Raw genomic sequence first — 13,208 nt, forward strand, 5'->3', positions numbered from 1 at the left:
CACAATGGAATCGACATCGTTTCGGCATTGAGGATATATCGTGTGAAGAGAACTCGTGTTCAGTGCCTCGTGACCGACGTTTTTGCGACCAATACCAATTTTCATGGAGAAAGTTATTTTATTCCATGTAGCTTATAAAGTTTTGAAGTCATGGTATGTTCTACGATTTTGCTACGAATAGATGTGGGCATTGCAGGAGGGTAGTTCTGTGGATCAGCTGCAGTTCCTTTTCGTCATGGGTCGGTGTGACCTGTACTCTTCCATTTATCGTCTCGTGGGAAGGAAATTCTTTACCAAATCCGGAACAGAGTTCGACATGGACTCCGTTGATGATAAGAGCCTGACTGAGTTTTAGTTCTGTAAGCTGCTTTACACTTCAATTCATGATTACAATGCCACTATTATTCGCAGCGGTACGGCTATTGATTGATGGAAACATTCCTGATACTTATATTCCATTGTGAAGAAAAATTTGAAGACAGAAGTCTGCTTGGAGTAATTACCAGAGGTGAGTGGTCCTCAACCTCTACTCCATGTATCTCAGATCCGTAAGATTTTAGTGAGGTTTCCCGTTAATGCAGATACACATAAGAAAGATATTATCACTTTTAAGCTGAGTTTCGATAAGTTTTTGATTTGTGACCATGTCAACTGGCGATCATTGTAGCTTGCAATACGTTATGAGAAATATGTATCTTGAATGTCTTTCTCGAACGTTCAGACGTTTGGTTTGTGTCACCAGTTTTGCCAACAAGCCACATCGAACATAATCCCTACCCTATTCTCGAGAAGTGAAACAGAAAAGGTACTGGGGATGCCGAAGAAGAAAAGAGGAAGAAAGGAAGATTATAGTTTAACGATCCGTCGAAAATGAGGTCATTAGAGATGGAACAATAGCTCACATTACGGAAGGATATGGAAGGAAATCGGTTGTGGCCTCTTCGTAGGAACCATCACTGCATTTGCCTTAAGTGATTTAGGAAAATCACGAAAAACCTAAATTTGGAAGACCGGACAGGGGTATGAACCGTCGTTCTCCCAATGCGCCACTTCGCTCGGTGGCGTGGTGGCACAGAGGCTGACCTCAGACTGCATTGGAGTTAGAGGAATTAACTGTTATGATAGAATTGAGAAACGAAATGTTAGTTATGATAAAGACATTACAACTACGAGAACGATGTTTCTCAAACGGAAACTAAAATTCATTCATTAATCTCCACATTGTTGCTTGCATATACAAAACTCACATTGTTAGACATCAAGCTCGACATTTCCACGATTTACGACAAAGTTTCTTTGAATATTCCCCAAAACCCATCTCAGATAAAAATTTTATTAGAGATTCATTTTCTGTCGATGTTAGTCAAATGCAATAATTTAATTCCGTTTAAGCGGACAGTTTTAGAAAATTTTCTACAGATGTAGTTACGTAAAATTTTCAAGGAACGGAATATTCTGAATTTTTGGTCTTCTTTACTTGATGATCATACTGATTTAGCGAAGATGGCAGGGAAGAAAACGACATCACTTACCACAAGTGACTTCTGTTAAAAACCGCACTCTGCGCCAATGTACGCTAAAAATAAACACAGAAATAGACTAAAGCGTACAGGAATTCGTCGTGGTGTTAACAGGCTCTTAATGAGATTAATGGTCGCGCTAACTGCCTTAAAATTTGTCTTGCAATTGTATTGTTCCTAAAGTAACTATGTTTTTTAATTAAGAGACATATTACAAATAAATAAATAAGTATCGTTAATGACGTTCATCTGTTGGATAGTTAGTTAGCCTCATGTTCTATGGATCATTCTCCACAATAAAACTTAATGATATGGAAAAAGCCATTTTACATTCTCATTGTAAATTAATTTGTAAATATAGTTACGTGCTGAATATTTGCAAATTTCTTTATTTTTTATTTTTTTATTTAGTTTATTTATTCATTAATTTTTTTAAACATACAGATGTGAGTTAGTAATTCCTACCTACCACCTTTTACCCGTTACAACAATAGACATTCTTCTGCGGAAAAGAAAGAGCTGTCAAAGAAAAACTTTTTCAGCGTCTTTTCAATTTTTACTTTGCTGTCGGTGAGACATTTTATAGCCTAGGGTAAGTCATCAGAAATTTTAGTCGCAGAATTGTGCACCCCTTTTGTGCCAAAAACAATCTTAATGTGAAGTAATGAATGTGATTTTTCTTATGGTATTATAATTATATACATTACTGATTCTTTTGAAGTGCAGTGGATTATTTACAACAAACTTCATTATAGAATAAATATACTGTGAAGCAGTGGTCAGAATGCTCTACTCATTAATCAGATGGCTACAAGATGATCGTGGATGAGCACCACATATTATTCTGACAGCACATTTTTGAGCAATGAAGACTTTCTTTCTTAAATATGAGTTACCCTAGAACATTATTCCATATGACGGTAATGAATGAAAATATGCAAAATATGTCAACTTACTGATTTGTCTCTCCCCAAGATTTGCAATGATTCTAAGTGGAAACGTTGCAGATCTAAGTTGTTTTAAGAGTTCCAGAATGTGCTTCTTACAGTTTAAATTCTCATAAATGTGGAGACCTAATATTATGAAGTTAACACCCTATTTACCACTCCCTCACCATGTGTTCCATTTCTTATTTATTTATTTAATCCAGACTTTGTCTGGGATGCTGCCTCCCTGTTTGATTTCATACTACTTCGCGCTTTCCTATCCATATTATAGAATGTTGTCATGAGTAACTTAACAATATATCGTACTGGTATAATTAAAGCGGTATGATTTTTTTTAAGGTTTTCCTGTACTAGCTGTCATTAAATTTGGAATTAAATGGCTTCCGCTTTTAAATAAAAGTCCTTATGAGGTCAGTCCGCGACTGGGAGCTGACCTCTCAAAGTACGGAAAAAAGCAAATGAGCAAATAAGCAAATGGAAATGTCTATCACTGTAACATGTCCGCAAAATTGTACTCGTTTATCACCAGCGGTCTGTTTGAAACACGAATTTTTGCTTATAGTTCTCACCGAGATGAACATAAAAGTGAGGTAAAATTTTGTTCTAGGGGCGATAGATCGTTTCACAAATCAAGTTAGTTTCGTGAATGAGCTGTGTGATTGGTATTAACATAGAGAGTAGCTGCCGCTGTTGAGCAGGAGAGATTAGCGCTTAACCTCTCGTCGATCTCGAGGTCATTACAGGATGAGAGGATGAATTCTGATTGGTGTGTTCGTACTTAGCCTTGTTCGTATACAAAGATCGGCAACGTAAACTTTTCTTCAGTTCGCTTCACTAACAGCTACAAGACAGACAGAAAATGGATTCCTGAATCTCGTCGTTTTGAAGAGTGGGCCAAGAAGACAAAGAAGAAAACGTGGCTACCGGCACCTTGAATGTAATACCTCCATACTACATACACTACTGGCCATTAAAATTGCTACACCACGAAGACGACGTGCTACAGATGTGAAATTTAACCGACAGGGAGAAGATGCTGTGATATAGAAATGATTAGCTTTTCAGAGCATTCACACAAGGTTGGCGCCGCTGGCGACGCCTACAACGTGCTGCCATGAGGAAAGTTTCCAATCGATTTCTCATACACAAACAGCAGTTGACCGGCGTTGCCTGGAAAACGTTGTTGTGATGCCTCGTGTAAGGAGAAGAAATGCATACCATCAAGTTTCCGACTTTGATAAAGGTCGGATTGTAGCCTATCACGATTGTGGTTAATCGTATCGCGACATTGCTCCTCGCCTTGGTCGAGATCCAATGACTGTTAGCAGAATATGGAATCGGTGGGTTCAGGAGGGTAATACGGAACGCCGTGCTGGATCCCAACGGCCCCGTATCACTAGCAGTCGACATGACAGGCATCTTATCCGCATGGCTGTAACGGATCGTGCAGCCACGTCTCGATCCCTGAGTCAACAGATGGGGACGTTTGCAAGACAACAACCACCCGCACGAACAGTTCGACGACGTTTGCAGCAGCATGTTCAAAAATGTTCAAATCTGTGTGAAATCTTATGGGACTTAACGGCTAAGGTCATCAGTCCATAAGCTTACACACTCCCTTAACCTAAATTATCCTAAGGACAAACACACACACCCATGCCCGAGGGAGGACTCGAACCTCCGCTGGGACCAGTAGCATAGTCCATGACTGCAGCGTCCGAGACCGCTCGGTTAATACCGCGCGGCTCGGCAGCATGGACTCAGCTCGGAGACCATGGCTGCGGTTACCTTTGACGCTCCATCACAGACAGAAGCGCCTGCGATGGTGTACTCAACGACGAACCTGGGTGCACGAATGGCAAAACGTCATTTTTTCGGATGAATCCAGGTTCTGTTTACAGCACCATGATGGTCGCATCCGTGTTTGGCGACATCGCGGTGAACGCACATTGGAAGCGTGTATTCGTCATCGCCATACTGGCGTATCACCTGGCGTGATGGTATGGGGTGCTATTGGTTACCCGTCTCGGCCACCTCTTGTTCGCATTGACTGCACTTTGAACAGTGGACGTTACATTTCAGATGTGTTACGACCCGTGGCTGTACCCTTCATTCGATCGCTGCGAAACCCTACATTTCAGCAGGATAATGCACGACCGCATGTTGCAGGTCCTGTACGGGCCTTTCTGGATACAGAAAATGTTCGACCGCTGCCCTGGCCAGCACATTCTCCAGATCTCTCACCGATTGAATATCTGGTCAATGCTGACCGAGCAACTGGATCGTCACAATACGCCAGTCACTACTCTTGATGAACTGTGGTATCGTGTTGAAGCTGCATCGGCAGCTGCAACTGTACACGCCATCCAAGCTCTGTTTGACTCAATGCCCAGGCGTACTGGGTACTGATTTATCAGGATCTATGCTCCCAAATTGCGTGAAAATGTAATCACATGTCAGTTCTAGTATAATATATCTGTCCAATGAATACCCGTTTATCATCTGCATTTCTTTTTGGTGTAGGAATTTTAATGGCCAATAGTTTACTTTCATCTCAACTATGTGACGTATATTTATTGTGATAAAAACTTTTCTGAAGCGATTCATAAATACAAGAGAGTCAGTTAGCCAAAATGGTGAATTAAGAGACTGAAAGAACATTTGCACATACAAGTGTTTGGTCGGTTGTTTCTGTCACTGTCTATTGCAAACATAAAAAAGCGACGTAACCAGTCACTGACTTAAATTTTTTATTCGCAACGTGTGTCGGTGCATTTTTTCTGCATAATTAGGTGGATGGTTAGGTTTGTAGCTCAGGTGTTATCACGAGCAACCAACGATGTTGAAATATGTAGAATGTTTTAAATTTATGCCTTCGATCGCGCAATGCTTTTGGTTGATTAGTAGGAAAAAATTGCTTGGAACTGATGTGCACAAGTAAGAAATATGTGGCCGAGTCCGTCACAGAAATGAAAGAGCCCTTGATAATCTGTTCTATCTGTCTTCAAACAAACTCCTCCCCCCCCCCCTCCATCCGCCAGACGCTGGTTAGAATCGAGGATAACCTGAGAACCCAGTCAGTAGACAGTTGTTGACGTCGCCCTTGTTTGGCACTTCCATATTTCGTATGACGTCATCCATTTCTTAAGGTACAGTTTAGTTTGGTTCATTTGCAGATACCGTCGGTCTTGTCGATGATATCTTTCTATAGAGTGAAACAAGTCAACAGGTTCACAGATATATTACATAACTGTAGTGAAATTTTGGCTACATGCTGTCCATTGAAATGACCGGATTTTGCATTAATCTCAATCTAAAATTAAACTTAGTGACCGCAAGCAACTCACATGGCTGCATACGTTGGCCATTTCTGTGGAACAGAAAATTTAAGTTGTGTATAATGGAAATAATTATTGTTCCGAGAACTAAATTTATGAATTTGAGTGATTGATAGCCACAAAATTCACGACTTAATAGGTGTATTGTGAGACTGTTGTTAGTATGCCTAGGATTTTAAATGGTGGACTACGTGAGGGTTACGGATTTACACCATCTAATACCTTAATAGTCAAAGTATTCATTACACAGAAACATGTTAAATGTGGAACTGTGTCAAAATACTACTGGATGTGATATTTATGAATGGGAAGGAAGTAAGGAAGCCTACACTTTAACATGCTTACAGAGGCTGATAACTCTTCTCGTATCATCAGCGAGTAGCACTATTCCTGTTTGATCGGCCGCAGAAATAAGAGCAAACTCAGTATTGAACTTCGTCGATCATCAGTATTTACTTGTTTCCCGTCAGAAGTAGTGTCCTCATGCAAACCACCTGGAGTGTTTGATATGACTCTCTGCTGTCTGTCAGTTATGTGTGAAATTAACCAGTTATTGTTCGTTGAAAACCACAGAATTTAAATTTCTCTAATAGGATGTTGTAATGTGTAGAGTCAAATGTCTTCGACAGATCGCAAAAATTTCCAGTGGATAATAGTTTGACTTTTAAATATTTCAATACTTTGTGAGTAAAATTGTGGATGGTCGAAAGATTCTTCTAAAATCCAAATTATTACTGACTGAGAATATTATATTTGCTGATTTGTTCAACTATTTTTAAGTGAATCGCTTTATATAGAAAGTAAGTAGTAATATCTACGCGATAAAGATACTGACAGTACAGGAGTATTCATCCAAATTTCATAGGTTGCTCCATGTCCCACGTAGCTTCCACTAACTAACGTAAGTCATACCCCACGTGCACGCCCGCATTCTGTTGAAGGAGCAGCCGCAGCCACCGCAGTAGAGGAAAGAGGTGCTTGCACATGCTGATTTCCTGTCACGTGGCCAGGTGTCCAGATTCATTCTGCGGTAAACCCGATTCGGCACTCTCCCCGAGGAAAGCGAGCTACGATTGATTCGAGCGAAGTCGAAGACGTTCCAACACGAGATTTCAACCCACACATTTTCTATTACGTCCGCCGGTTTAGCTGGGCGGTCACGTGCTCTCCTCCCATACAAGCGGGCCCGGGTTCGATTCCCTGTCGGGTTGGAGACTTTTCTCCGTTGGGGGACTGGGTGTTGTGTTGTCCTCATCATCATTTCATCCTCATCACCGTCGCGTAAGTCGCCCAATGTGGCGTCGACTGAAATCAGACTTGCACTCGCCGGCCGAACTTCCCCGGATGGGGCCTCCCGGCCAATGATGACATACACTCATTTCATTTCATTTTTTTCTGTTATCCGTAAGTACTGCACCCCAACGAAAGAACTTAAAATCCGTTAATCATAACAGACCGACTTCCAGCTCGACCACATCATTCCGCATCCCAGTATAGGATTCCCAATTCATGTCCAACTTCTTCTGTAGTCATCAGTCCGAGGATTGGTTGGCAGCAGCTAAGTTCGCAGCAGATCTCCACTCTTCACGTCTTTCCAATTTCCTCTTAATTTCTCAATGGATCTTCCGTGACACATCCTTTTTACTCTGAGCTTGAACCATCAAAAACTCCAACGAGTAAACTAGCACAGAAACTAAGTAAGATCGCGTAACTTGCCACTGGTTGGATCAAATGCTACAACTATGGAATTACAGTAGAGGAAAGAGAGTGACTTCCAATGCTGAAGTCAATTCACAATGGCAATCCGTTCCTCTCCCTGATTAACCTCGATATTCCACAAACTGTAAATTTTCGGAACATATTGCTTTGAAAGACTAACGAAGCTTATCCACGAGCCGCGCGGGATTAGCCGAGCGGTCTGTGGCGCTGCAGTCATGGACTGTGCGGCTGATCCTCCATCGGGCATGGGTGTGTTTGTCCTTAGGATAATTTAGGTTAAGTAGTGTGTAAGCTTAGGGACTGATGACCTTAGCAGTTAAGTCCCATAAGATTTCACACACATTTGAACTTATCCGCGATAATGGTGGCTGAAATTCGCGGCAGTGGATTAAACGACTTTAACAAAAACACCGGTTATACGCTTTTTATATAAATTTATTCATGTCAAGACGCGTTTCGGGTTTTCACCCACCTTCAGTTGGCGTAATACACTACTGGCCATTAAAATTGCTGCACCATGAAGATGACGTGCTACAGACGCGAAATATAACCGACAGGAAGAAGATGCTGTGATATGCAAATGATTAGTTTTTCAGAGGATTCACACAAGGTTGGCACCAGTGGCGACACGCACAACGTGCTGATATGAGGAAAGTTTCTAACAGATTTCTCATACACAAACAGCAGTTGACCGGCGTTGCCTGGTGAAACGTTGTTGTGACGCCTCGTGTAAGGAGGCGAAATGCGTACCATCACGTTTCCGACTTTGATAAAGGTCGGATTGTGGCCTATCGCGATTGCGGTTTATCGTATCGCGACATTGCTGCTCGCCTTGGTCGAGATCCAATGACTGTTAGCAGAATATGGAATCGGTGGGTTCAGGAGGGTAATACGGAACGCCGTGCTGGATCCCAACGGCCTCGTATCACTAGCAGTCGAGATGACAGGCATCTTATCCGCATGGCTGTAACGGATTGTGCAGCCACGTCTCGATCCCTGAGTCAACAGATGGAGACGTTTGCAAGACAACAACCATCTGCACGAACAGTTCGACGTCATTTGTAGCAGCATGGACTATCAGCTCGGAGAGCGTGGCTGCGGTTACCCTTGACACTGCATCACAGACAGGAGCGCCTGTGATGGTGTACTCAACGACGAACCTGGGTGCACGAATGGCAAAACGTCATTTTTTGGAATGAATCCAGGTTCTGTTTACAGCATCATGATGGTCGCAACCGTGTTAGACGACATCGCGGTGAATGCACACTGGAAGCGTGTATTCGTCATCACCATACTGGCGTATCACCCGGCGTGATGGTATGGGGGTGCCATTGGTTACACGTCTCGGTCACCTCTTGTTTGCATTGACGGCACTTTGAACAGTGGATGTTACATTTCAGATGTGTTACGACCCGTGGCTGTACCCTTCATTCGATCCCTGCAAATCCTACATTTCAGCAGGATAATGCACGACCGCATGATGCAGATCCTGTACGAGCCTTTCTGGATACATAAAATGTTCGACTGCTGCCCTGGCCAGCACATTCTCCAGATCTCTCACCAACTGAAAACGTCTGGTCAATGGTGGCCGAGCAACTGGCTCGTCGCAATACGCCAGTCACTACTCTTGATGAACTGTGGTATTGTGTTGAAGCTGCATGGGCAGCTGTACCTGTACAAGCCATCCAAGCTCTGTTTGACTCAATGCCCAGGAGTATCAAGGCCGTTATTACGGCCAGAGGTGGTTGTTCTGGGTACTGATTTTTCAGGATCTATGCACCCAAATTGCATTAAAATTTAATCACATGTCAGTTCTAGTATGATGTATTTATCCAATGAATACCTGTTTATCATCTGCATTTCTTCTTGGTGTAGCAACTTTAATGGCCAGTAGTGTATATATGTCTCTTCATTAATACTGCGATTTTGTGGACTGCATTTTGATCGCTGCAACTGCCTTTTGTTCTGTAACTCGTAGCTATTTGTTTCACATTTGTGTGCATGATAAACGTACTTTCAATGACGTTACCGTCTCGGACGGCGAGATGGAGCTATCACAACTGTCCGAAATCGGTCCAGACTTTCCGCCCTTACCGCTGATGGCGCTGCGAGCTGCGAATGGTCGCCACAAGACAAACGCCACACCCTCTAGGTGATCGCCGCCTAACCTGCCAGGATCCTGTGGCCGAGAAGACAACTACCGCCTCTGACCCGGACTGTTTTTGGACTATGTTATTCTGTACTTCTTGTTCACCGTTTGTCAACCCAGTGAATACGGAATAAAGAGTGTTAGTAAACCTAAACCTTAACATTTAGGTTTATTCGTATACTGTTGCAGCACAGCCTTCGCTACATCCCATGTCACGATCAACAATGGCTGCGAGCTAACTTTCAGTAAGTTGTTAGGTTTTTATGTGAATAAAAAATAACTGGATGCTCATTTCTCACCATTGGTTCGTTACCTCGAAGCACTCTGTTTCATATCAACTACGAGGGTGAGTCAAATAAAAACCTTAAATTTGTAATAACAAATCAAAATTTCGCGCCATTATCCTGTAAGTTGGCAAGCGTGCTACAAACAGCGTGCAAAAACGCCTGTAGGTGGCAGCCTAGTGTAGATGCACGCATACTGTCGCAGTATCAGTATAAAGATGGTTGCCCCACTTGCGACTTGCACCAGGGAAGAACAGCCTTTTGTTATTCGGTTTTTTCGTAGTGAAGGTGTGAAACCTATTGAAATTCATCGACGAAAGAAGGTACAGTACGGTGATGCATGTTTGTCACATCAGGACGCCTACGAATGGAGTAGGAAGTTCGCAAATGGTGTGACTTCAGTGGAAGATGCTCCTCGTCCAGGCCAGGCACAACGAGTTGTGACTCCACAGAACACTGCAGCAGTTGAAGCCAAAAAACAAAAAACAAAACAAAAAAACGCCGAGTGACACTGAATGACATTGCAGCATGTTTACAGATTAGTCATGGGTCAGCACCCACATTGTGCATGATGTGATCCAGTTTCACGAAGTGTCTGCAAGATGGGTGCCACGGCAGCTGACTCCTGAAATGAGAGAACCACGTGTTGATGCTTGTGAAGAACTTCTTCGGCGCTTTGAACGAGAAGGTGATGGCTTCCTTGCAAGAATCATTACTGGGGACTAAACCTGGGTTCACTTCCATTCTGAGTGTCTTCCGCATCCACCATACTCACCAGACCTTGCCCCAAGTGATTTCCATATGTTTGGACCACTCAAAGACGCAATGGGAGGAACGAAGTTCCGTTCTGATGAAGAGGTACGCCACGCGGTGCATGAGTGGTTGTGCGGACTACTAAAAGAATTTTTTCTAAAGGAATTTATGCACTTTGTAAGCGCTGAAGGACTTGCATTGAGGGTGGGGGAGATTATGTTGAAAAGTGATACAGCTTTGTACTATTTCTTCACAATAAATAATATTTTAAAAAATATTTAAGGTTTTCATTTGACTCACCCTCGTACATCTGTATCTCTCTATAAACCGTGGACCTCGCCGAGGTGCGCTGGCTTTCGTGGCTCGAAGATACAGAGAGCCGAATAGTAGGCGCAACCACAACGAAACTGTATCTGTGAAATGGCCAGATAAACATGTGGTTCCTGAAAAGGGGCAGCAATCCTTTCAGTAGTTGCAGGGGCAACAGTCTGGATGATTGACTGGTCTTAACCAAAGTTTCGTTACTGCGTCGATTTTGCGAACGAATGAAAACGACGGGAAACTGCAACTGTTATATCCCCCTAGGACTTGAAGCTATACTATACGGTTTAATGTCGATGGCAACCTCTCGGAGAAAATATTCCGGAGAACAAATAGCCCCCGTTCGCCTTTTCTGGCGGGGGCTACTCGGGAGCATGCGATAATCGAGAAAAACAAAACTGTCGTCCGATAGGCTTGCGAGGAGGCGAAGAGAGCTTTGTCAAACCAGTCTTCGAACTGAAGACCACCCCTACCACAACAACAACAAAAACATCTGTACAATTTTGAACCCAAATGTATTGGGCACTCTGTATAGTGGTGGCCCAAAGCTATTGTTAGATGTAAAGAATTAAGAAAGAAGGGAGAAGTGCGTACTCACGTTCTCTGGTCCTTGGTGAAGGCGTTCCGATAGAGCGCACTCAGCAGTCCGAAGGAGACGACGAAGAGCAGCAGCTCGCGGTAGATGAGTTTGTAGAGGCTGCCGCGCCACATGAAGAGCAGGCGCGTGAATCCGCCGCTCGTCGACGACGCCACCTCATACTGGTAGCTCACCGTCATCTCACCTGCACAGCACCACGCCCACTCAGAGTCGCCTCCTACCGACATGAAGCCAAATTTGTGTCTGTGTTAAGGGTTTCTCCGTAGAGAGAACCGCGCGGGGTAGCCGTGCCGTCTTAGGCACCTTGCAACGGCTCGCGCGGATACCCCCGTCGGAGGTTCGAGTCCTCCCTCGGGCATGGGTGTGTGGGGTGTCGTTAGCACAAGTTAGTTTAAGTTAGATTACGTAGTGTGTAAGCCTAGGGACCGATGACCTTAGCAGTTTGGTCCCATAGGAACTTACCACAAAATTTCAAAAATTTCTGTAGGGCGAACTCAGCGTGTTATCTCGGATGCAGTATCATCGATAGATAGACACTTCAGGTGCGCCCCAGGAAAGTGTCGCAGGTTCGAGTCCTGCCTTTGGCATGGATGTGTGATGGCAGGTTAGTCAGGTTTAAGTAGTTCTAAGTCTAGGGGACTGATGACCTCAGATGTTAAGTCCCATAGTGCTCGGAGCCATTTGATTTTGTTCTTGTTGTATGTTAAGACCTGGCACACAATATTAGCAGTAACGTCAAACTTTTTTTTATCTGTAACTAAGTACCACCAGAAAAATGCAGTACAAATTTATGTTTACATCTTCATAAGATTTCAGAGTCGTGCGAAGATTTTCAACTTGCTTTAATTGTTCCTAAATGTAAGACTGTGCACTCCACAAAACGAAAAAAATGCACTGTTCTACCACTATAAAATCACTGAGTAGCAACTGCTGTCGGTGGACTCATACAAATACCTGGCAGTAACTGTTTATGGAGATACGAAACGTAACGATCACGAAGGCTCATTTGTAGGTAAAGCAGGTGGCCGACACCCATTATTGGTTCAAAAAATGGTTCAAATGGCTCTGAGCACTATGGGACTCAACTGCTGAGGTCATAAGTCCCCTAGAACTTAGAACTACTTAAACCTAACTAACCTAAGGACAACACACACATCCATGCCCGAGGCAGGATTCGAACCTGCGACCGTAGCGGTCGCGCGTTTCCAGACTGTAGCGCCAGAACCGCTCGGCCACCAGCAGCCGGCCATTATTGGTAAGATGCTGCGAAAATGCAAGCTGTCTACAAAGGAGACTTCTCACAAAACACCCTGGCGACCCATACTCGAATATTGCTCAAGAATATTGAACTATACAAAGAAGATCACCACGTGTGGTGACAAGTTCGTTTCACCCGTGGTAGACGCTACAGAATATCATGTGCCAGCTGACTCAACACAGACGCTAAGTATCGGACGAAAGTCTTCTTAAAAAGTTTCAAGAACCAGCATTGAGTAAGGAATGTAGGAATATACTGCAACTCCCACTACTGCAGCCGTAGAATCGCCAAAGGCGTTCGGGCAGTCATTCTTCCCGCGCT

General features: G+C 43.4%; 1 protein-coding gene across 10 annotated transcripts in view; it reads right to left on the reverse strand.

Annotated features, from left to right (window-relative positions):
* LOC124555503 (bestrophin-2-like) overlaps positions 1 to 13,208 on the reverse strand; it is a 674,041-nt gene that overhangs the window by 450,319 nt on the left and 210,514 nt on the right. For 9 of the 10 annotated variants that reach the window (XM_047129429.1, XM_047129435.1, XM_047129433.1 and 6 more), the window contains exon 2: positions 11,630 to 11,813. In XM_047129429.1, coding sequence (XP_046985385.1) covers positions 11,630 to 11,808 — 179 coding nt within the window. In that variant the 5' untranslated portion in view covers positions 11,809 to 11,813. Of the gene's footprint in view, positions 1 to 11,629; positions 11,847 to 13,208 lie in introns of all 10 variants that reach the window. The other variant, XM_047129430.1, reaches the window with a different exon arrangement.

This window comes from Schistocerca americana, chromosome X, assembly GCF_021461395.2.
Source record: "Schistocerca americana isolate TAMUIC-IGC-003095 chromosome X, iqSchAmer2.1, whole genome shotgun sequence".
Classification (NCBI taxonomy): domain Eukaryota; kingdom Metazoa; phylum Arthropoda; class Insecta; order Orthoptera; family Acrididae; genus Schistocerca; species Schistocerca americana.